Consider the following 22,522-nt stretch of genomic DNA (forward strand, 5'->3'; position numbering starts at 1 on the left):
TGTGAATTTCTTAATTCACAGACCTCTAAAGTGCAAGTAGCTGACCCATCTCATATTCTTATTCCTGATGCTTAGAATCCTCCTTATGATCCTTTTGTGAAGGTAAACACTGATGCTTCTTGGTTTAAAGATTCTAAGGAGGTTGGGCTTGGTATTGTGATAAGGGATAGAAGATGTAAACTGATTGGTGGTTATGATATGAGTTGTTTTGCTGAATCAGTGGAGATTGCTGAGGCTATGGCTGTCAAAGAAGGCTTGAGTTATGCTAAAAAGCTAGTTTGGATAAGATAATTGTGGAATCTGATTCTCAGTCTATGATCCATGCTTTGATCAATCCTCAAATACTATTTCTACAGTTTTTTAGTTTTCTTTGGTCTGTTATGTTGTTTTAGTTGTTTTGCTCTTTCTGCTGTCTTGTTTCTTTCTTCTATCAATTTCCTCAATTGTATTGTTTGTTTTAGCCCTTGTGGCTTTTTTGAATTTTACCCATTGGGCAAAAAAATAATTGAGTGCTTCAGGGCTTCTTGAGAGTGTTTATGTAGGAAAAGCTTTTATTCGGTAGCGCTTTCACTAGAAATGCATTTTTTTTGAAAAAATTACAAGTGTTTTTTGTTAATATACTTGGAAGCGCTTCCAAATACTTTTATAATCTGAAAATGCTTTTTTTTTTTTTTTTCTTCTAAACACAAAAAAAAAAATGTTTTTGACTATTTAAAAGCATTTTTAAGACTTCTAAAAGCATCGTCAAACAAGCCCTAAATGCTCCTCTCACTATTTTTTTTATCAAACAAGCACATGATATTTGAACTCAATACTTCTCTTACAAAAGGGAGATGAATTGCCTATCATCCATTAGACCAAATGGCTATTGATCAAAGTGAATTTTATTAAAAAAAAAAAATTACAAATTTACAATAGAAGTTCCTATAGAAATAAGAATTGATTGAAACATGACTTTTATACTCATTTGGATCCCAAAAGAGTATACAGTCCAATTCCAAAATCCACACAATGTAGGTTCATTCTAGCACAAGATACAAATCTGGGGAATCGCAAGAGGAATTGTCTGAGAAAGAACGTTTCCTTGAAGTTCTCTGGAAGGCGCTCGAGGAGCTGGAGAATCGCCATGGATATCTTGCAGAGGATCCGGTAGATGAAGAATCCACCACAATGGACGAAGTAGCAACAAATTCTTTAAACATAAATTTTGGTTCCCTGACATTGATTTTTTATAAAGTCTAACACTATAACTTTTTCTTTAATAGGTGCAACCCAATTTCAAAATTAGAAGCCACATAGGATTTACATAACACATATATGACACACTATTTGTATCTTGTATCATTCCTTCATAATTAAGGTTCAACCTCATTTTCTATCTATACAATCTCAAATATTCTCAAGTAGAAGAGCTACTATAAGTGCCTTATAAACAATTAATGAAACACTAATGCCCACATTTTCTATCACAATTTGACATCTAATTTTATGAAAAGTTTGAGCAATTAACAAGATTTGAAATTCCATCAATATTCTCCATTATTAACAATATTCATCATATATCAATGAAGAAAGAGAGTACAGTAACACTTTTATACGTACCTAATGTAGCATTTACGGTAGTAGATTTCGAATCATCAAAGTACATTATTAATGTATGCCGGTTTTGTGTTTTCTAACACATGCATAGATCTGAAGATCCATACAATTTTCGAACTCCTTTCCTGTTTTATGATGTATGCATTTTTCAAGATTTTGAATCATACATCGAAAATGTATATTATTTTTCGTGCCAAGGTGATATTTTGTATAAAGATTAATAATGGCAGTGATTAGTTCATCACCTGAAGAGGGTGGAAGATGAGTAAGAAGTGAAGGAGAAAGAGAGGGAGGGGGAGGATCTTCTGATTTGACCACAACTTGGATAACCATCAATCCAAATATTATCCCCAAAAAGGCTCTCAAATGATTTTCCTCCATTCTTTGACACTTTTTTTTTTTTCCAGAGAAATGTTTGCCATTGTAACGGTTGATATATATATATATATATATATATATATGTACTATAGATTTCTTTAGGCTGCATACCCTTTGGCGTACTTTAATCATCTTTTCCACTATTATAAATATATTGTTTAATACAGTTTTTTTTGTTAAGTAGTGTTATATTGGTTAAAAAGGTGAAAAAGAAAAGTAATGACTTGTGCAATACTGCAATATGATAGTTTAGGTAATTAATTTTTAGTTGGGTAATATATTACCTGTTTTCAATATCATTTTGTATTATGAGATTTCCTTATGTCTAAATATTGTTATAGAATTTTGGCTCAATTTATATAATAATTCTGTTATATAAAAAATGTTATTATTATTGTTGTTGTATATAAAATTATTATTATTGTTGTTGTTGTTAAAGTACATGTGAGGCTATATTAAAAGATTAATTACAACAATGTCCTCTGAAAGTGGTTCAGTACGTATCTCACATTGTCTCCTAAAACTTAAAATACATGACGTCCTATCCTGTTTGGGATTTTCAAAGTTATGTAGACGAAATTAAACTTAAATAAAAAATATTTTAAAGTATAATATTATGAAAAGGTACGTTAAACCAAGCTAAAAAATCAATTGAAAAAAATATTAAAAGAAAAACAATAAGAACACACCTAAACCCCTTCCCACTTGCGGTAACCCATCCACCACCCTCCCTACCGACTTGCCTTAGATGGATCCATGACATCCTACTTTTGTCACAAATTTTCAATAGGGCCCATTCCATATAGAAGTTTAACGATTTGAACCGTCTATTTTGTAGGTCTTTATTAAATTTTTTAATTATATATATATGGTCCTTCCAATACGGGATCTCTTATTTAGTGTTAAATGAGGGATCACCCTGTGTGGCCCACACGGGTCGTTTTGTGTTAATCCGAACCGTCCATTTTTTACATCTCTATTGATAGATCATCCCTGCAAAAAATCAATCAAATCGAAAATCGTTTACCTGTTCATTTAAGTGGTCAAAGTTTAAAACAAATGGACGAACAAAAAATTCCTCTATAAACACCTAAACTTTGACTGCTTAATCGAACGGGTAAATGATTTCCGATTTAGTTGATTTTTTGCAGAGATGATCTATCAATAGAGATATAAAAAATGAACTGTTTGGATTAACACAAAACGACTCGTGTGGGCCCCATAAGGTGATCCCTCATTTAACACTAAATGAGGGATCCCTTATTGGGTCCTATATATATATATATACATATGGAAGGAAAGAGAGGGCCAGGAGAGGGGGAATGAGAAAGATAAAAAGGGAGATGGAGGGTGTTAGTCTCATATTTGTGTTCTAGACAAAACAATTCGAGTTTATTTCTTTGTAAAACTTAATTGAAAACAATACATGATTACATGGAGTAGATTCTAGTTATAGATGTGTCTTACAAAGTTTGTTAGTGATGGTGTCTTACATGAAGATCTCAAGCCCGGCCATGATGTGAAAAGCTAATGGCTTCTACATTCTTTGCAGGTATATCGATCACCATGCATCTTCATAGCACTCATGTGTGTGCATAAGTATGTGTGAACTCATTGTATATCTTTAACCTACCTTTTTCATGTTGAGAGGTTTGATCTTTGAAATGAATGATCGCTGTTTTTAAAATTTTTTCTGTTATGCGATATAGTACACTTTTGAAACTGGAACACTCACGGAATGGCACTTGAACGTTAGTATTTCCTTTTGTATTGTTCGCACTTGAACGAAATGGCACTTGGACCTGTTATTGACAAATTACCATATACTTTTAACGGTTTACTGAAATCAAGATATTTCTTTTCACAAACAGCACTGGTTGTTTTGTTTGATAGTGTCGCACGTAGACAGTTGCCATGGTTATATATTCCTTCACACTTGTCGAAGTTAGTGTCTAGTCGAAACCCTTATTATATAGATAAGTCACACTTTTTCATTTTGTGAATTAGCTCTTGCCTTACAGCTTGTGTGTTTAATTTGTGTGCTTCATTAAATATCTCGGATGTTGTTCTTGTGCCGGCCCATTGATAGTTTGGTTGAGTACACTACAACAAATACGTATTTTGTGAATTTTGATATGATTAGCATAGTCACTCACTCCTAGATTATGAAATTAAGACTGTTGAAATTGTTTGAATATGTAGTTTTTTCTTGCATTATCTTATGTCACACACTCACAAATTCAGCTCTTGATTTGAGTGTTGTTTTGAGTTGCCTTCATTGGATAGTTTCCACACACTCTTATTACAGTAGTTTGGTCTTTGATATATTATTTCTCCCAACATGATTTTCTAATTTGGATAGTATTGCTTGAGTGTGATTTTTTAGTTTGACATTGTATATCCCTTTTGTGTGAGTTTGCAACCGTACCATCCCTTGATAACTGACAAGTGATTCGAGATGGACAAGGAGAGCTTGGATGGAGCTGATGATAAATAATTTGAGACCAGTTGTAGCCGCCAGCTTCGAAATTAGGTTGGCTAGAAAGGCTTAGATATTGTGAGTGTGTACTACCACCATGAGAGTGTAAGTGAGTGTGGCTTGTAACCTGTTACTTTTTTAGTAGATGTTTAGGCTTGTGCCTTATAGTTTTTAGTTTCTTTGGGGATCATTTTCTACGATATCATATTCTTGTATACATATAATTTCATGCTTTGAATCTTAAATCTTTCCACATGCAAATTTTAGTTTAAGAGTTGTTTGTGGCAAAACTGTAAAAGCCAATTCAACCCGCTCTATGCTGAGAAATTATTCTGTGTAATAAATACACCGCCAAGTGGTGTAATTAATCTAATGTGTCATAATATGAGTGGATATTTTTAATATTATACCCTACTAAAATAATTATAACGTTTAATAATACCCTTACATGTTGGATCAGTTACACCACGTGTCGGTGTATCGGTTACACCCAATAATTTTCCTCTCTAGATAAGTAGCTCCAGACTTCTGTTAGTTCTACTTAGCTACTGCATCCTCCTTTTCGTTTTCTTTTTTACTTTGAGTTTTGTAATATTTAATAACAAGTTTTTAAATTTAGGTTCAAGTACATTTATATCCACCAATTATAGGGTCCATTTCAAGTTAGTCCATGAATTATAAAATATTTCAAATTTTTTCATTAATTATAGGGTTCATTTCAAGTTGGTCCACGAACTATAAAACATTTCAAATTTCCCCATTAACTATAGGGTTCATTTCAAGTTAGTCTACGAACTAACAAAAAACATACAGAACGGTTGACAAAACTGGGTTGACAAAAAAACCGAACCGAACCGGATTATTTATATATATATTTTATTTTTTTATTTATTACATAAAAGTTATATATTTTGAATAAAAAAGGTATAAGGTGTTTTTGGAACATGCTGGGTTCGAACCCATGACCACTTTAGGAGAGTGAAAGTGTGAATTCCCACTACACCATTTAGTCATTTATGATATTTAAGTACATGCAATATATTTATAAGCATACTGATACTTGAAATATAATAATTTTAAAATTATAATTGGTATTCTACACCATAACCTTATACACTAAACCATAAAGTCCGAAACCTTATACCTTAAAAATTAACCCTATACTCTAATAATTTTAGTATATAAATTATAAATTATAGTTTTGGACTTTTAGTAATATGTTTACAATATAGAAGCTATAAATTATATAAAATATAAACTAGTAAAATTTTTAGACTTTTTGCAATGATAATATTTAAATAGAGACCTAAAATAATATCTTTAAAAAAAGGAATGATATATAAAATATATTTAATTTTCTAAATTATTATATTTCAAGTATTAGTATGCCTATAAATATATTATATGTACTTTAATTTCATAAGTGGTTAAGTGGTGTAGTAAGAATTCATACTTTAACTCTCCTCACAAGGTCATGGGTTTGAACCCCAACATGTTCAAAAAACACCCTACATCTTTTTTATTCAATATATATAACTTTTATATAATATAAAATATATAAATAATCCGGTTTGGTTTGGTTTTTTTGTCAATCCGATTTTGTCAATCATTATGTATATTTTTTATTAGTTCGTGGACCAACTTGAAATAAACTCTATAGTTAATGGAGAAATTTGAAATGTTTTATAGTTCGTGGACCAACTTGAAATGTTTTATAGTTCGTGGACCAACTTGAAATGAACCATATAGTTAATGGAAAAATTTGAAAAATTTTATAATTCATAGACCAACTTGAAATGGACCCTATAGTTGGTGGATGTAAATGTAATTGAGCCTTAAATTTATTTAGTCTTATTTAAAGTTAAAAATGGATTTAGTTTTATTTAATATTAAATAATGAATTTGTCCCAAATTAAGTGGTCATGTCACCAGCATATGATCACTTTTGGAAGAAAATTGTGACATGCCTAACGAAATGGACCATTTTGTGACAAAACGAAAGTTAAGGGGGCAGGATAACACAATAAGAAAATTTATATCATAAGCTGACACAATATTTTGTCTATGCGGCATCAGTATGTGGTAGAAAAGACAAAAATGCCCAAAGAGGATGAGACACGTAGGCTCCACGTTAGTGTTTCTAACAAAGAACATGACAGAGTTGACGAAAAATGATATTTTAAAACATGGGATGATACATTTTAGTTCCAGAAAGTAATGTTAGACATGCATGGAATATTAGTGTAATTATGCCTATATTAAAACAAATTAGTTACCCACTCATATGAAAACTACATTATTTCAACAATCTAGTTCTCCATATAAATATGATTAAGGTCACTAAATCTATTCAACAAATTTCATTTACCAACTAATGTAAAAGTGTTTTTAAAGCAAATTTGGGTCCATTAGGAAAATCATTTATTTTTAACAAGTAAAAAAACTAACACGTATGACACACCATTTTCGCTCTAAGAAAAAACCTTTCCTTTGTGGTACTCAACTGGTACCTATAATTTGGCCAGTTCCACTAAAGTCCCCATAGTTTCAATTGTCAATTGTGTCAATTTTACCCCTATAATTTCCTAATTATTTAAATTCCACGACACTTGCTTAACAGAGTTAATTAAGCATTGGATGTGCACGACTTGTGGTATTTTAGTGGTTTAGCTTTATTGCTACTATTTAAAATACACACAATCATGCACATCACCTTCTATTTTTGTCAAGCAGAATGTAACAGAATCAAGCACGTGTGCTTGATCGAATTGTAACAATTAGGAAACATGAGCAAAATTGGTATAGTTTAAACTAAAAAGACTTTAGTGCAATTTGGCCAAAACTATAGGGACCACAAACGTAATTTGACAATTTTTTTTCTTCAGAGTAGGAACTAAAGAAGAAGAACAAGCAATGCCCCTTGTATTGGAGAGAAAACTATTAATTAATTTGAATAAAAAGTTGCTTGAATATAGTGACTTTTGATCAATCTTAAGATGCAACATTTTTTAACCTTACATTGATAATAAGAGTGTTTTTAGGAAAAATTATTATTATGAGTTAATGGTGGAGCAACACGTAGACCTAGGCAAGCTTCCATGTGGCTCTTTCCAATTTTTAAAATTATGTACTAGCTTTTGAAAACAAAAATATATACTTCAATTAAATATTTGATCGTCTAAAATATTTAACTCAAGTTTATTATTACATTTATATTGTAACTATAAATTAGGTGATAAAGAATGTGTGTAACTATAAAAACGCATTAATAATGTATAAATATGTACCTATACATAGGTTTTTTATTGATAAAGTTTTCGAACACTATTATATATCCTCAAATATGAATTGTACCAATGTACCCGCTCATCTTTAATTTTGAGTGTAAAATGCTCATTTCATCAATTTCATAAAAAAATCTATGTTTAGCACACAAGGAATAAAATTTCGTTTTTTTGGGGTATGAAAATTTAACATGAATTCATCAATATTTTGTCAACATTTCTCCGAAATTATCGAAATTTCGAAAACTCTTCCACGCACATTTTGGTTAAATTTCGCGAAATTTCGCTCCCTTACACTACACAAACCCAGCCATTTTTCTCTCTCTCACTAATTCTCTCTCTGTCTTCTCCTTGCTGGTGCGTGACCGGACCACCTACTTCGGCCACATCTCGGCGGCCCAAGATCACCGATGTGACCCCCAGCCGCCAACTGTCCTCTTCCAAGCCACCCCCAAGCCTGCCTCCTCCCTCTACGCGCACCCAGCTCAGGTTGGGAACACCCAACTCCACCACCGGCGTGACCCCCAGCCACGTACCGACCGTCCTCCCCCTGCGCACCCAACTCGCCGATTCCGGCCACCTCCGATCACCAAAATTTTTGGTAGGTTTTTCTCCCCTCAACATTGGGCTTTAATTCACCTAATGATTGGTTTTCTAATTTGGAGTATTTCTGAAATTGAAATTTTAGGGTTAATTGAGTAATTTTGGAATTGATTGTATGATTTTGGGTTGATTTTGTATATTTGATTGTATAATTTGTATAATTTTGGAATTAATTGTATGATTTTGATTTTATGATTTGTATAATTTGTATGATTTTGGGTTGATTTTGAATCTTTGATTGCATAATTTGTATAATTTTGGAATTGACTGTATGATTTTGGGTTAATTTTGATTTGTATGATTTGTATAATATGGAATTGGTGATATGATGATATGAAATATGGAATTGTTGGTATGATATATATTAAATTATTAATATGGAATTGCTGATATAATGATATGGAATATAGAATTGTTGATATGATATATATATTAAATTATTAATATGGCATTGGTAATAAACTAATAATTAATATGAAATTGGTATGATTTTGATTTGTATAATTTGTATGATTTTGGGTTGATTTTGAATCTTTGATTGCATAATTTGTATAATTTTAGAATTTATTGTATGATTTTGGGTTGATTTTGATTTTGATTTGTATGATTTGTATGATATGAAATTGGTGATATGACGATATGGAATATGAAATTGTTTATATGATATATATATTAAATTATTAATATGGAATTGGTAATTTAAAATCGGTGAAATTAATATGGAATTGGTAATAATTAATATGAAATTAGTAATATGGAATTGGTGATATGATATGAAATTAGTAATATGGAATTGGTAATAATTAACAAGAGGCAAACTCTTCAAATGAGTATGGTTATGGGCAAATTCAACCACAACAGGTTCATGATCCATATGGTTAACATGTTAGCAATTACATGCAAAATTATGCTGGAGAAGTGTCTTTGGGGTGATTATTCTTTGCAGTACACTTACTCTGGACATGATGATACTAAAGACAACGAACATTTTGAACCACCTAGAAACTCTATGTAGTATTAAATACTTATGTAATTCATGATGCAATATTGTTGTATAAATAAAATTGAGGTGTTATTTATATAATTATTAATTAGTGAACCATTTTTTTAACAGTATTTGCTTCCAGCGCATATTATATTTATCTTATATCACATGAAACCTATTATATAATTTGGTTTCTTTAATGTTTTTTAATTAATATAGTAGATAATATGTTAAATAAACATATGGTAAAGTTTCATTCAAAATTTACGTATTTTTATAGCAATTTATATCGTTTTTATCTAATTTTTGTCGAAATTTAAAATTAATTAAAATTTTCATCGAAATTTTATCCCTTGTTAGCACATGATCCTTTTTTCAAGGGTACAATAGTCATTGTACTGGTTAATTTGTTTTTTTTTCTCTCCCTTCAAGGGTATATATTTCCAAGAAATGTTGTAGAAGGCATGGACGAAATATATTGGAAAAAGTCACCTTTTAGTCCTTTCATGGTGGGCCTATACATAATCATCATTTTTGGTCTATTGAAAAGGAATTTTAGTAGGAGGAAAAGATAAAAAATGGGAATGGGTGACGAAGTTCTCAACCCAATAGTAACATTTGCTTAACCAAAGTTTCTCAGCCGGGCATGTTTTGATGTCACTTGGCTAGACATAAAGCAACTCAAAAATGACTCATGATTCTTATCTCATTCTCAACTCATCTACAGCTATCCACACTCAAGCAACTCATCTGGAGCTGTTTACCTGCTCCCAAAAATAAATCATTCTAAGCCACATATGTGGCTACAAACTTAGGGACAAAGTAAATGACTTATTATAAAAAAGGAGCTACAAGGTAATTTTTAGGGATCAGTCTCCAACACACACAACCCCCAAAAACTCATAACAATATGAATCTCTCAGCAAGCTCTTTGCTCTCAATTCAGCCCAGTGGTTTTTATTTCTCAAAGCTCTCTTTATTTTCATTTGCATAATTTTCAATGCCCTTTTAATTGTATTTCCTTATGCTTATGCAATTTCTTTGTATTTTGAGTTTTTTTTTTTTTTTTTTTTTTTTTTTCAAGAACACTTCTTGTTTTTTGAATTTATTTTAGTGTTATTTTCCATTAAGCCCTCTTTTAAATTCAGGTTGCTCTTTTATTTACATTTTGGTTGTTCAAAATCCTAGTCGATCTAGGCAAGAAAAGAATCCAGATAGATTTTTCCCTTTCATTTCCTATTGCACAATCATTGTTAGAAGTTAGATCTTTAATTTGGCGCACTTCATTTCATTTTTATTTTTTCGTATTATCTTTTTCTAATTGATTATTTCATGCCGATTAGTGGCATGCCCGCTTAAGGTCGGAAACCTCGCCTCACACACGGTGAGGCGTGTTTTGACTAGACGCTCGGCCTTCCACGTGGCCGAACATTTTTGTGTCGAAACAGATTTGGCATGCCCAGTGGGATCTAGATGAACAACCAATGACAATATTCCTACAAATCATACGAGCCTATATATACCTATTTCAGCTCCAATGACAACCAAAATGATTTTGGAGACCATTATAGACGACACGGCCGAGGACGATTCCCTCGGCTACAATGACAACCAATATATTTATGTTGACTATTATGGGGATGACGACACGGCCAAGGGGCAATACACCCACATTGAACCTCACGACAACATCATAGCTATTCTCTCCCAAATTGCATAGAGCTACCACTTCAAACCCACGTTTAGCTCTACCCTTAAACCAAAGAGATGTGAATATTAACCAAATCTAATAATAATCTATTTAGGATGAAAATCTAGGTTCCAACAATAATGCAAATTATTAGCGTAGATTGGGTTTGATATTTCTAAATGTTTTCATATAATATGTATGAAAACTATATTTGTAAATGCAAATTATACATTTCATCTAATTATTTCAAATTATTTCAAATTATAAATTGTAAATATATTTGAAATAATTTTTGAAATGATTATTTGAAATATATCTGAAAATTATAAATTTCAAATTATGTGTTTCCCAAGTTGGTACACGATCTTTTTTATATAAATTTCAAATTATAAATTGTAAATGAAAATTATATTTCTAAATGCAAATTATATATGGAAACGTTATATGCAAATTAATGCAAATTATCACCAATAAATCTGAATGGGTCACTTACTGTAGATGAGATTGTTTCCCTCTCTTCGAAATTCAATCAACATCGTTGAGAAGTGCTGAAAATCAAGAGTAACCCACTGATTTGATGTATCTTCGAAATTATTTTCGATCCACTGTATTTGGTTTGCTTCAGATTTTCGACCCTAAATTTGAAAAGCTGTAAATTCCTAACAGAAACCCTCAATCTCATATCTCTTCCCCCCTTCCTCCCCACCCCGATCCCCTCCCAACAACAAGCCCAGCCTGATTTGGCTTTGGGTAATTTGTTTTTTTTCATTTTCTGATTTTTTGTCTTTATGTAATTTTCTGTTTTTGTGGGTTTTTAGTTTTAATCTTTGTGAAATGTCAACTTTTTTTAGTTTTAAACTTTTTAATAATTTTTATAGTTTTTTTTATTATTTCTTGTTTTTAAAATATAAAATGACCAAATTATCCTTCATTTTAACGAAAATCTTAACAGAGTTGATTGATTGTCCCACATTAATATAAATCCTAAATATGTGTCCTAAATTAGCACAAACTCAAACTGGTGTCCTAAATTAAGATTGACCTCAAAGTAGATGTCCTGTTTGAAAATTTTTCCCTTTTTCAAATAATGAATGGGTATTTGTTCGAATAAAAAGTTTCAAACTTTTGGGTTTTGGACACTGTGATTCCGGCGTGAAATGACATTTCTACCCACACCAATATTGCACATGTTGGTCACGTGTTCTATTCTGACGGAATTGTTAACAGAATGGATGGAAATGACTAATTATGCACACTTTGAATATAAAGTGGTTTAAAATGATACAAAAGAAAAAAAAAATCGCGGACTAACTTTTATTTTATTTTATTTAGGGGGACGGGGACTCAAACTTGGGTGAAGATGGAAAAACTCTACTGCCCAACTGTGCTGCCCACCACATACTTTGGAATCAGATTGCTGTATTTGACTGTTATAACTTATTATTAATACTTGAAAGACTCAAATAAAACACTAGTCCTATTTAAGTCAACCCAACTCAACCCTATCTCATTCCTAGCCCTTAAATCCCGTCAGTCCATGAACCCAAGGAAGCAATAGGTGCATCATAAGTTAATTTCAACCTCTCTTTTTTTTTGGTCGAAAAGTTAATTTCAACCTAACCACCACGGTTTAAAGATCAGCGGCATAAGTTCAAATCAGCGGTCCTGATTTCATCGGTAGTTAGATGGAAAAGATGAAGTGTCTCCTTTGTACTGAAGCTGAAGCTGGGTATCTACTATCTACAGCATATTCATTTCTTTTGGTTTAGCTAAGATGTTGTCGTTCTCCTGGCCAAAAAAAAAAAAGATGTTGTCGTTCTGAATTTAGTGGGCTTTCACTTTTCTGGGCTTCTTCCTTTGCCCCTTTGGCATTATGCTGTTCAGATCAAAAAAAAAAAAAAAAAAGACCTGTACTTCCCTTTTGTATTCAATTTACTTACCCAGACTGTAATATATTGAAACATATTTATTAATATGCATAATCAATAGAATTAATGAAAATCTTGTGATTTAATTAGCTTCTAAAAATTATTTGCTAAGATTTCTGTCCATGGCTTGGAGTTGTTAAGTATGCACATATTATAATTTAGCAATTAAGCTTAGCTATATAAGAATTCCAAAGTGGAGTGCTCAAGAAACAGTAATCAGTAGTTACTTCTGAACTACAGCTCAGCGAATTTCCCTTCCCACACTGCCAATGGAAGTTGTTACTTCTTAACAACAGTCAAGTTAGCAAAAATATCTGAGATAACAATTACAAGAGAATCTTATATCCTGTAATTCCACAACATTTGAGCTAAAGATTAGCTGGAAAGGAATCGTCAGCTGCTCAAGAACTCTTCACAAAATGGTCTTACAAAATCTGCCACAAAGAATAAGAACCAACTATTACAAGTTGTTTTCGGTAAATGAAATAAATTTTCTTGAATTTTAATTTATCCAGAGGATCACTTTCTTTCATGACGAGGATGACCAACCTCTAACAATGATATGCAGTAACTAAGGGCGATTTTCAGAGGAAAATTGCTCTATTAATATGTACATGAACAATGGCAAAAAAAAAAAAAAAAAAGGTGCATTAAAAGAATGCTTCAATAACAATGAAAATGCCAGCACAATGTAGACCTAAATGAATTCCCATGGTGACATGCAATGATAACCTGGGCAGACAGTGCAGCTGACATTCCACATGGAATGAAAAATGAGAATAAAGGAAACATACCTCTTCTTGACCCCAAAGCTTGACTGAAGAATATGTTGAATTTCATTTGGTGCCCACTACTGTAGCTGATGCTTTCGAGGTAAGAGAACTACAAATGAGCATATTTGATCTTTAGTCCAGCACTACCTAAAAATTGACTAGCCAAATGGCCAAAGCAATAGCTAATAAGATCATGGCTTTAAACCATAAAGGCCTATAAGCAATAGCTAATAAAAGTACCTTGAAGATCACAGGAAGTATCAGCATGAGACTGTAGAGGCAAAGTAAATGTTCACAAAATATGCAGCTGTTCATGTGTAAGAAAATTTTCTAAAGGTGGTTCAGATTTCAGTTTACAAGAAGCTATTAGTAGTTTTACCAAAAGAGAAAATCCTTGCAATAAGCCAAGTAGCCTTCTTATCTATTATGGCAAAAGATCGCAAAGGGGAAGGCCTTGGAGTAGTTAAAAACCAACAAGTTTAAAGGACCAATGCAAACTAGAATAACACAGAATTAGAAAGCATGCTAAACTACCAGCTTATCACCCTGGCACCCTGCTCCAGCCTGCAGCAAAAGCTCAGAATATGTTCTTAATTATAGGCCTCCCTAGTATGAACTACACAAGTAAGAGCACTCAACAAATGCAGAAATGTTATTTCAGAGGCAGAGGAATAGGTTCATTTGCCACCTGTTCTGTATAATATGCAAGCAGATCCTATGATATGGTGAAAATTTGTTGTTAGAAAGTCATTAACATTTACCTCTGCATTATACCCTTACCGTTGGCTATCATGCATCCTAGAGTAATTAATTATTTTCCAAAATATGAATAAATTTTACATTGAAATGCCTATACCCTTACCATTGTACATGCTCTTTAAAAGTAAGGATTTGATTCAAATTTGTTGAATACAACACCGGCAGTAAGTTGACTATAGAATATAATTTTGTCAATTGGTACGAACGAACTTTTCCAAATGCAAAGAGACATAAAACACAATGTGAAAAGCAAAACGCCAAAATGCATTACCAAACAAAGTAAGAAACAAGGAAAGGAAGGACTAGTCAGCAGACTTGTTATTCAAATTGGTATATAAGAAGATGGAGTTGGGTCTTCCTCAACTCACAGTGGTCAGATCCTGCCAACTACCTTAAGAGCCATGCTCCTCAATCAAATCACCATCATCATCATCATCATCATCATTATCTCTGTCCTAATTCCAATCTCAACCGCCCAAATCAATGTATGGCCAAAGCCAAGAACCTTGTTGTGGCCTGAGCCGCAGGCGAAGTCGGTCTCCCCTAATTTCAGCATCAGTTCACCAGAGCACCAATATCTGTCCTCCGCCGCGAAACGGTACCAGCATCTTATTCTAAGCGAGCACCACCGCCCACTGGTGCCGCCGCCGCCATCCATCCACCTCAACAGCTCCGCCCCAGGCTTGGTATCCCTTGCCATCACGGTTTCTGACCTGACCGCGCTGCTTCACCATGGTGTGAACGAGTCATACACACTGACAATCCCCATCACCGGAGGAACCGCCGATCTGACGGCTCAGACGGCGTGGGGCGCCATGAGAGGCCTGGAGACATTATCGCAGCTGGTGTGGGGCAATCCCTCGGTTGTGGCGGCTGGCGTGTACGTGTGGGACTCCCCACTCTTTGGGCACAGAGGGGTTTTGTTGGACACCTCTAGAAATTACTACCCAGTGAGCGACATACTGAGGACCATTGAGGCCATGAGTGCCAATAAGCTCAATGTCTTCCATTGGCACATCACCGACTCCCATTCTTTCCCGCTGGTGCTGCCTTCGGAGCCTGAGTTGGCCTCAAAGGGATCTTATGGCTCCGATATGCTCTACTCTCCGGCTGATGTCACAAAGATTGTGGAATTTGGTTTGGATCATGGTGTCAGGGTTCTCCCGGAAATCGACTCGCCTGGTCAGTTTTTCTTTCTCTTTTACATCTCTTCGATCTTACTTTGCATCATTATGTCACTTAATACACATCAAGAGCCGCGCATCGTACGTGTTCGACAAAAAGCCTCAAAGGCCGGAGCATATTGCTGGAGGCGTACGCCGGAGCATATTGCTGGAGGCGTACGCCGTAGCAGCAGAACGCTTTTTTTAATTTTTTACTCCTATAAATTACTATAAATTAATAAAAGGAAAAATGTATTTTTTGATCTTGTATTTTAACGAAATTTCCACTTTGATTCAGGTTTTTCAATTTAAAAAATTTTAGTCTGGTATTTTATTACGTTTGTAATTAAATCTAAATTATTAATTATGTTTAAATTGTTAACGAAAATCTGACGTAACATAGATATTTTAGATATTTTAAATAATTTATGAGTAAAACTTATTTAACCGAGTGACATTACCCGATCATATTTGGACACGTCTTTTTTTTCTTGATTATTTAAGTTTTTATTTTTTCTTTCTTTCTTAATTATATTTTATTTAATTTTTTAAATTATTTATTTAGACCGTATTAATTATGAAATATTTAAAATATTTATTCATATGCATTGTCACGTTATATTTCTATTTAAAAAATAAATTAAGTTAACAATTTAGACTTAATTACAAATATAATAAAGTTACGAAATTAAAATTATCAAAATTAAAAAAACAGAACCAAAATAAAAACTTCTTTAAAGTACAGAGACAAAAAATATTCTCTGGCCTTAATAAAATTACTCCCAGCCTCGTGTTCTGTATTTGAAAGTCACATTGAAAAGTACAGAAACAAGGCTTCTAGATAATTTTTTTTGTTTGTTGATATTTTATGGACTAGTTTCTTAGGGAAATACGGGCCAGAATAAGAATATTAGTCAGAATAATAAAATTTCAACTAACCTTTCAAGCTGGGATTCTAACAAAAGAAACGAACAAAATCTTTCTGGCTATATTTGGAATGTGACATTTCAAATTTAGGCACTTTAAGTAGATAATATGAAGGATCTCAAATTTGTACTTATGAATGTGAACTGCTCTGATTCTAATTCGTACATTCGGATTTTAAAGAACAATCTGGATAACAAGCCTCAACCATTGGATATAGTACATTAGGATGTCCAGATTAGAGTAGTCCAGCCCCATGATTATATTTTAGTATACTTTTACCAATACATAGAAACCTTTTCTTTCTAAAAGCATGTGCAATGGTTGAGGTTAATAGACAATTCAATACAAGCCTATTAACCTCATTTTTCAATTATTGACTTGACACAAGTCTGATTTATTACAATGGTTTAAATCAATACCCATATATTTTTTACTATTTTTTGTATATTCTCTTACAAATTAAAATTTATACTATTAAAATAATCTCAATGAGATTTTTAAAATGAGCACAATCTTTAATATTTTTTAAAAATTTAAATTAATACTTAAATTTAAATTTCTCCATTTTAGATTATAAACTATAAAATAACCCTTCCATACATAAAAATGGCATTGCCATAAATTGACAAGATAATATTTCCACTTATTCATTAGAAGAGGGGTATCTTTTGAAGCTAGAATTGATTTTCCTTGATATCTAACATAATATTAATATAAAACCATAATTCATGGCAAAAAAAAAAAAATTGATACACCAAGCTGACACAATTTTTCTCCTCCTTTCACTTTTTTCTATGGTGGGTTCCTCAACTCTTTTTGTGCAATTTTAAATCAATTGGCAATTGGTAAGTCAAATTTTGACCTATCAATTGCCATTTCAATTCATCTATTGCTAATTGATATCCCATTTCAAACCATTTTTATTTCAAATTGTCAATAAATGCCAATTAAATTGTCCATTGATCACCATTGCACATGCTCTAACTAACATATAAAAACTTGAAATTTGTGTGTGAAAGAGAGAAGAGTGATTCCTTGTTTATAATATTACAATCCTTCTCAGGTAAGGTGCGAACGCCGACACAATGCCAACATGGGGTCGACATGAGATTCCAAAACTTGCTGTAGCACCTGTCGACTCCATGTTGACACTGTGTGGTGCGAATATCCTTACCTGAAAATTTGCCCTATAATATTATATTGCATCTTATATAATTGTTTTTTCTTTTTTCTTTTGGTACCAAGCCTAAATCTGTTACCCAATCTTTCTACAGATAAGAGACATATAAGTTGCTGTTTTTTATTGTGTTTGCAGGCCATACAGGATCATGGGCTGAAGCCTACCCGGATATTGTGACATGTGCAAATATGTTCTGGTGGCCAGCTGGAGTGGATTGGGCTGACCGACTTGCATCTGAACCAGGAACTGGTCATCTGAATCCTTTAAACCCCAAGACCTACCAAGTCCTCAAAAACATCATCCGTGATGTGGCGACGCTATTTCCTGAACCCTTTTACCATGGTGGAGCTGATGAGATCATACCAGGCTGTTGGAAAGCTGATCCAACCATTCAATCATTCTTATCCAAGGGTGGAACTCTTAGTGAGGTCCTTGAGCTCTTTGTCAACTCCACTCTCCCTTACATTGTATCTCTTAATAGGACAGTGGTATATTGGGAAGACGTTTTACTGGATGACAATGTCAATGTGCGGTCAACAACTCTTCCCCGAGAGCATACCATCTTACAAACATGGAATAATGGCCACAACAACACTAAACGAATCGTTTCGTCTGGATATCGTGCAATCGTGTCATCCTCAGAATTCTATTACTTGGATTGTGGTCACGGTGACTTTCTGGGGAACAACAGCATGCATGATCAACAAACAGGTAGTGACACAGGAAATGGGGGGTCCTGGTGCGGGCCTTTCAAGACATGGCAGGACATTTATAATTATGATATAACGTACGGCTTGACTGAAGACGAGGCCAAATTAGTGCTTGGCGGAGAGGTGGCATTGTGGTCTGAGCAAGCAGACCCTACAGTTTTGGATGCACGAATTTGGCCGCGAGCTTCCGCAGTGGCAGAGTCATTGTGGTCAGGGAACCGGGACAACACAGGTATGAAAAGGTATGCTGAGGCAACGGATCGGCTCAATGAATGGAGGAGCAGAATTGTGGCTAGAGGTGTTGGGGCTGAACCCATTCAGCCACTTTGGTGTGTTAGGAACCCAGGGATGTGTAACACAGTTAATTCATTTGCTTAGAAGATCCTATTTCGTGTATAAAAATGTGAATCAATTTTTGAGAGAAATAAAGTCAAACAAAACAATATGACATCTAGGTGAAAGAAATTAAGTTGAAGTCCATTCTCAGAGGAACACTAAACATTCCTCTCTTATCTTTTCCATTCAACCTTTCTCATTCTTCGTATGTCACGTGAATTTTAGCTTCGCATAAAATTATATTTTTAATGCATTGAACTATAATTATTTGTTTTTCATGTTTCCCTTTAGTAAGAAAAAGAGTAATGCCAAAGAGATAGACCACATTTTGTTATCACATATGTATCACCTCTATAACAGAGGTGTGACCTACCGATGCTAAAGTATGACACGCTTGATATAATCTAATTAAAGCATGTTCACCATTTTTCAAAATCTAGACCTCCAATTCATCTAAAATGGCCTCGTTGACATGGCTAGGTTTATGACAATTCGAAGCAGCTGTGCTTTGCCACGCTGACGAGGGAGCATTTCAACAATGCTGGCCACGAAAGGACTCCTAGCTAGTGGAATCGCCAGTGTGAGGTCCCACCATAGTGGATTTATTTGCCAGTACATGAAAAAGTGGAGGGACAAACTAATTGTGATTATTTTAATTTCGTCCTAATTATAGTTTCAATTATTTCAATCACGTCCTTCTAGTTTTGAAATTGTTTCAATTAAGTTCAAAATTATATTTTCATCAAGTTTTTAGATGGTAGAACCGTTAAAATATGGGTATAAATGTTTCAATCAAAAGCCGACAGTAATAATCTTGGGAAAATTTTAGGTAAAGAACTACAATTATATATACCTCATCACTACAAGAAATATTGGCTATAGTGATGAAATTTTTAGTGACGAATGTGAAATTCGTCATTAAACATGTAGATTTAGTGACCAAATATATTGGTTCATCCCTAAATGGTTTGGCTCCAAAAAAATTCATTTTGCCTCCTAAATTTTGATTATTAGTGACCAAATATTTGGGATTTAGTGAATTATTTTTGACTTGGTCACTAAAGCCCAAAATAAAAATAAAAATAAAAATAAAAATGGCTAAGTTACTTCTTGTTAACTCAGTCACTAAAGCCCATGAAAAAAAAATATATCTTGTATTCTATTAAATTAATAAAACAAACAACGAACCACAAACGTTAACACACTCCACGCACAACAGAAACCCACACAATTGCCGGGACCAAACTATCTCACTTCTCGATCTCGACTCCCTTAGTTTTTCCGTTCACTAATTTTCTCTCTACAATTTGCCAAAATCTTTTCCCTCTCTAGATGATGATTATCCCTAATTTCTCATTCGATTAGCTCTGTTCTTCAGTCAAGTGCGTTTTTCTCTGGCACTCATCACTGTAGGTTCACAAAATTTTGGCATTTGGTGGAGGTAATTTGGTGGACAGACTAGATTTTCTGTATCTTGCCATGGATTCTTCCTGGTAGGCTTTCTATTTTTTCTATTCTATTTTCATTTTTTCCCTTTATTAAACTCAAATAGTTAATGGGTTTCAATTTTGATACAGAGAATTTTATGGAGTCTTGTCTTTGATCAAGATAACTAAACAAGCTTCTTCATAGTGTGGGTATAGGCTGAGGTTCTTCAATTAGGTAAGTTTGTAGATTTTTTACTATGCCTTTTCTGTTTTGTTTTGGAGTCTCCCATCTTTTACTCTAACTTTGTGTTTGGATGGGGGAAAAGAAGTCGATATTTAGAGAAAAGTTGGAATTTGAGGAACGACAAACTCTAAGTATCGTGTTTGGCATCTTACACTTGGAAAATTAGAAATTTTTTGCTTGAAAATTTGATGAAATTGGGGCTCTTTGTTTGTCATGGCTGGGTTTATTTTGGGATTGGGTCTTTTGTTTTCCTTTTGACATTTTTATTTATAAATATGTATGATTAATTTGTATAAAATTGACATGGGTCTTTGTATTTTTGTTGCTATGGATGAGTTTTGATTGTTAACTTGTACGTGGCCTTATGGTTTTGTTGTGCTTGTGCTACTGCAAATTAGATAATTATAGTTTTGGTTTTAAGTTGCAACTTTGCCTTTCTTCTCAATTGTTACAAATTAGATGATTATATGAGAGCAGGATGGTGGTTCTTTCCTCCTCTTGAGTGGTTTAGTTGCCATGTTATTAGCCACGCAGCAGCTTGAGCTTTTCAAGCTAGTTGCAACCTATATTTTATAATATATTATGTACCACTTAATTTTAAATAATATGAAGTTAATTAGTATTGCTTTCAATTTTTACCGACAATTAATGGAGTTATCCAAACAATAGAAATTATATATAATTCCTGTCACTTTCTAGTTCTGGACACATAACATCCAAATGACTGTTATTGACTTGCTATGAATGGTTGTATCATGTATCGACTATGACCATAGAATATTATATGGTTTCTTAATTTGGGTAGGAATTTAGGTAATTCAAATTATAAGTAGAATTGAATGATATCTTTTTTCTTTTTGGTGTTTCTCTCTGGAAAAGTGCATTTGACCAATCTATATAACTTGAAGTACTATGCATCTGGTTTTTTTTATTTTCTTGCTGTTTTGCCACAAAATTGTATGGACTATATATGTAGTCACCATCTTCTTCTAAGTGACAATTTCATGCTCTACTAAACTATATGTTAGGATAATTATTCTCTTTTAAATGCCTTTATCTAACTGAAAAATATGATATAAAATCTTAAGGTGTAAAAGCAAGAATTATATACTTAAGGTGTAAAAAAAAAAAAAAACAAGAAAGAAGAATCTCTACATTCTAAATTTGGTCGGTTATTTTTTCTAAAATCAAAAGGCCTTTGGATGCATTATATTTGGACATATTTTTTGCCTATATGAAAAATATTTGACTAATGCTTTCTTTCTTTACTGCAGGCTGATTCTTGGCAGTAGTTACATTGAGTTGTTCTTCTCTTTGTAATCAAATATTGCGTCTTGATTTCTTTGTACTGGTATGTTTCTGTTGATTTCCACTCTTTCATATCAATTGCTTTTATGCTGGATTTGTTGTTATTAAGTGATCAAAGTCGAAAGAACCTCTTGGCATAACCTTGTTGCTCATAAGTATTTTGGATATGATAAATGCATGCTACTGTCTCCCTTCTCCCTGTTCTCTCTAGGAGTATTTTACACAAGCATTTAATGCATTGACAACATAAGTTCTTTGTTTTCTAATTCAACCCTTATTAAATGCCTTCATTTAGCTGTTTACAAAAAGAAAAAGTACATTTTAGCAACACTATTGTCATATATATATATATATGTACGTATATTTTAAATTCTTGCATTGTTTTTAAATCTTTTTCAAATTTTAGCAAAATCATTTACTTATATTGGGTCAAACTCTTTTATTTTTCATTTATTTTAGTTTAATAAAAGTGTGTTACAATATATCAAGCTCAATTAAATAAAAAAATAAAAGAAGATATCAAACATGCAAGTAAGAAAAAAATATATATATCAGACAGAGGGAAAAAAAACCTTTTCAATTATTATAATTTTTTTTTTGCATGCAGTAATTAAAGTCGTTCAAAGTGTTTTCATAAGAAAAAGAGTTGATAAAGACGTTTATTAATGTCATATGTAGGAGAAATTTATGTTTTCAATCCATATTAATTACTTAGTTTTGAGTATGTAAAAGACACAAGGCATAAAGAG

General features: G+C 32.9%; 1 protein-coding gene across 1 annotated transcript; it reads left to right on the plus strand.

The window, feature by feature from the left end:
* The first annotated feature begins 14,802 nt into the window (after window positions 1-14,802).
* Window positions 14,803-18,996, plus strand: HEXO2 (beta-hexosaminidase 2). The gene is made up of 2 exons (XM_086254180.1): window positions 14,803-15,660; window positions 17,884-18,996. Exons 1-2 carry the CDS (start codon window positions 14,880-14,882, stop codon window positions 18,834-18,836), a joined length of 1,734 nt encoding a protein of 577 aa, XP_086110306.1. The 5' UTR covers window positions 14,803-14,879; the 3' UTR covers window positions 18,837-18,996.
* Window positions 18,997-22,522: the final 3,526 nt, after the last annotated feature.

This window comes from Dryas octopetala, chromosome 8 (assembly GCF_963921425.1).
Source record: "Dryas octopetala chromosome 8, drDryOcto1.1, whole genome shotgun sequence".
NCBI classification, from domain to species: domain Eukaryota; kingdom Viridiplantae; phylum Streptophyta; class Magnoliopsida; order Rosales; family Rosaceae; genus Dryas; species Dryas octopetala.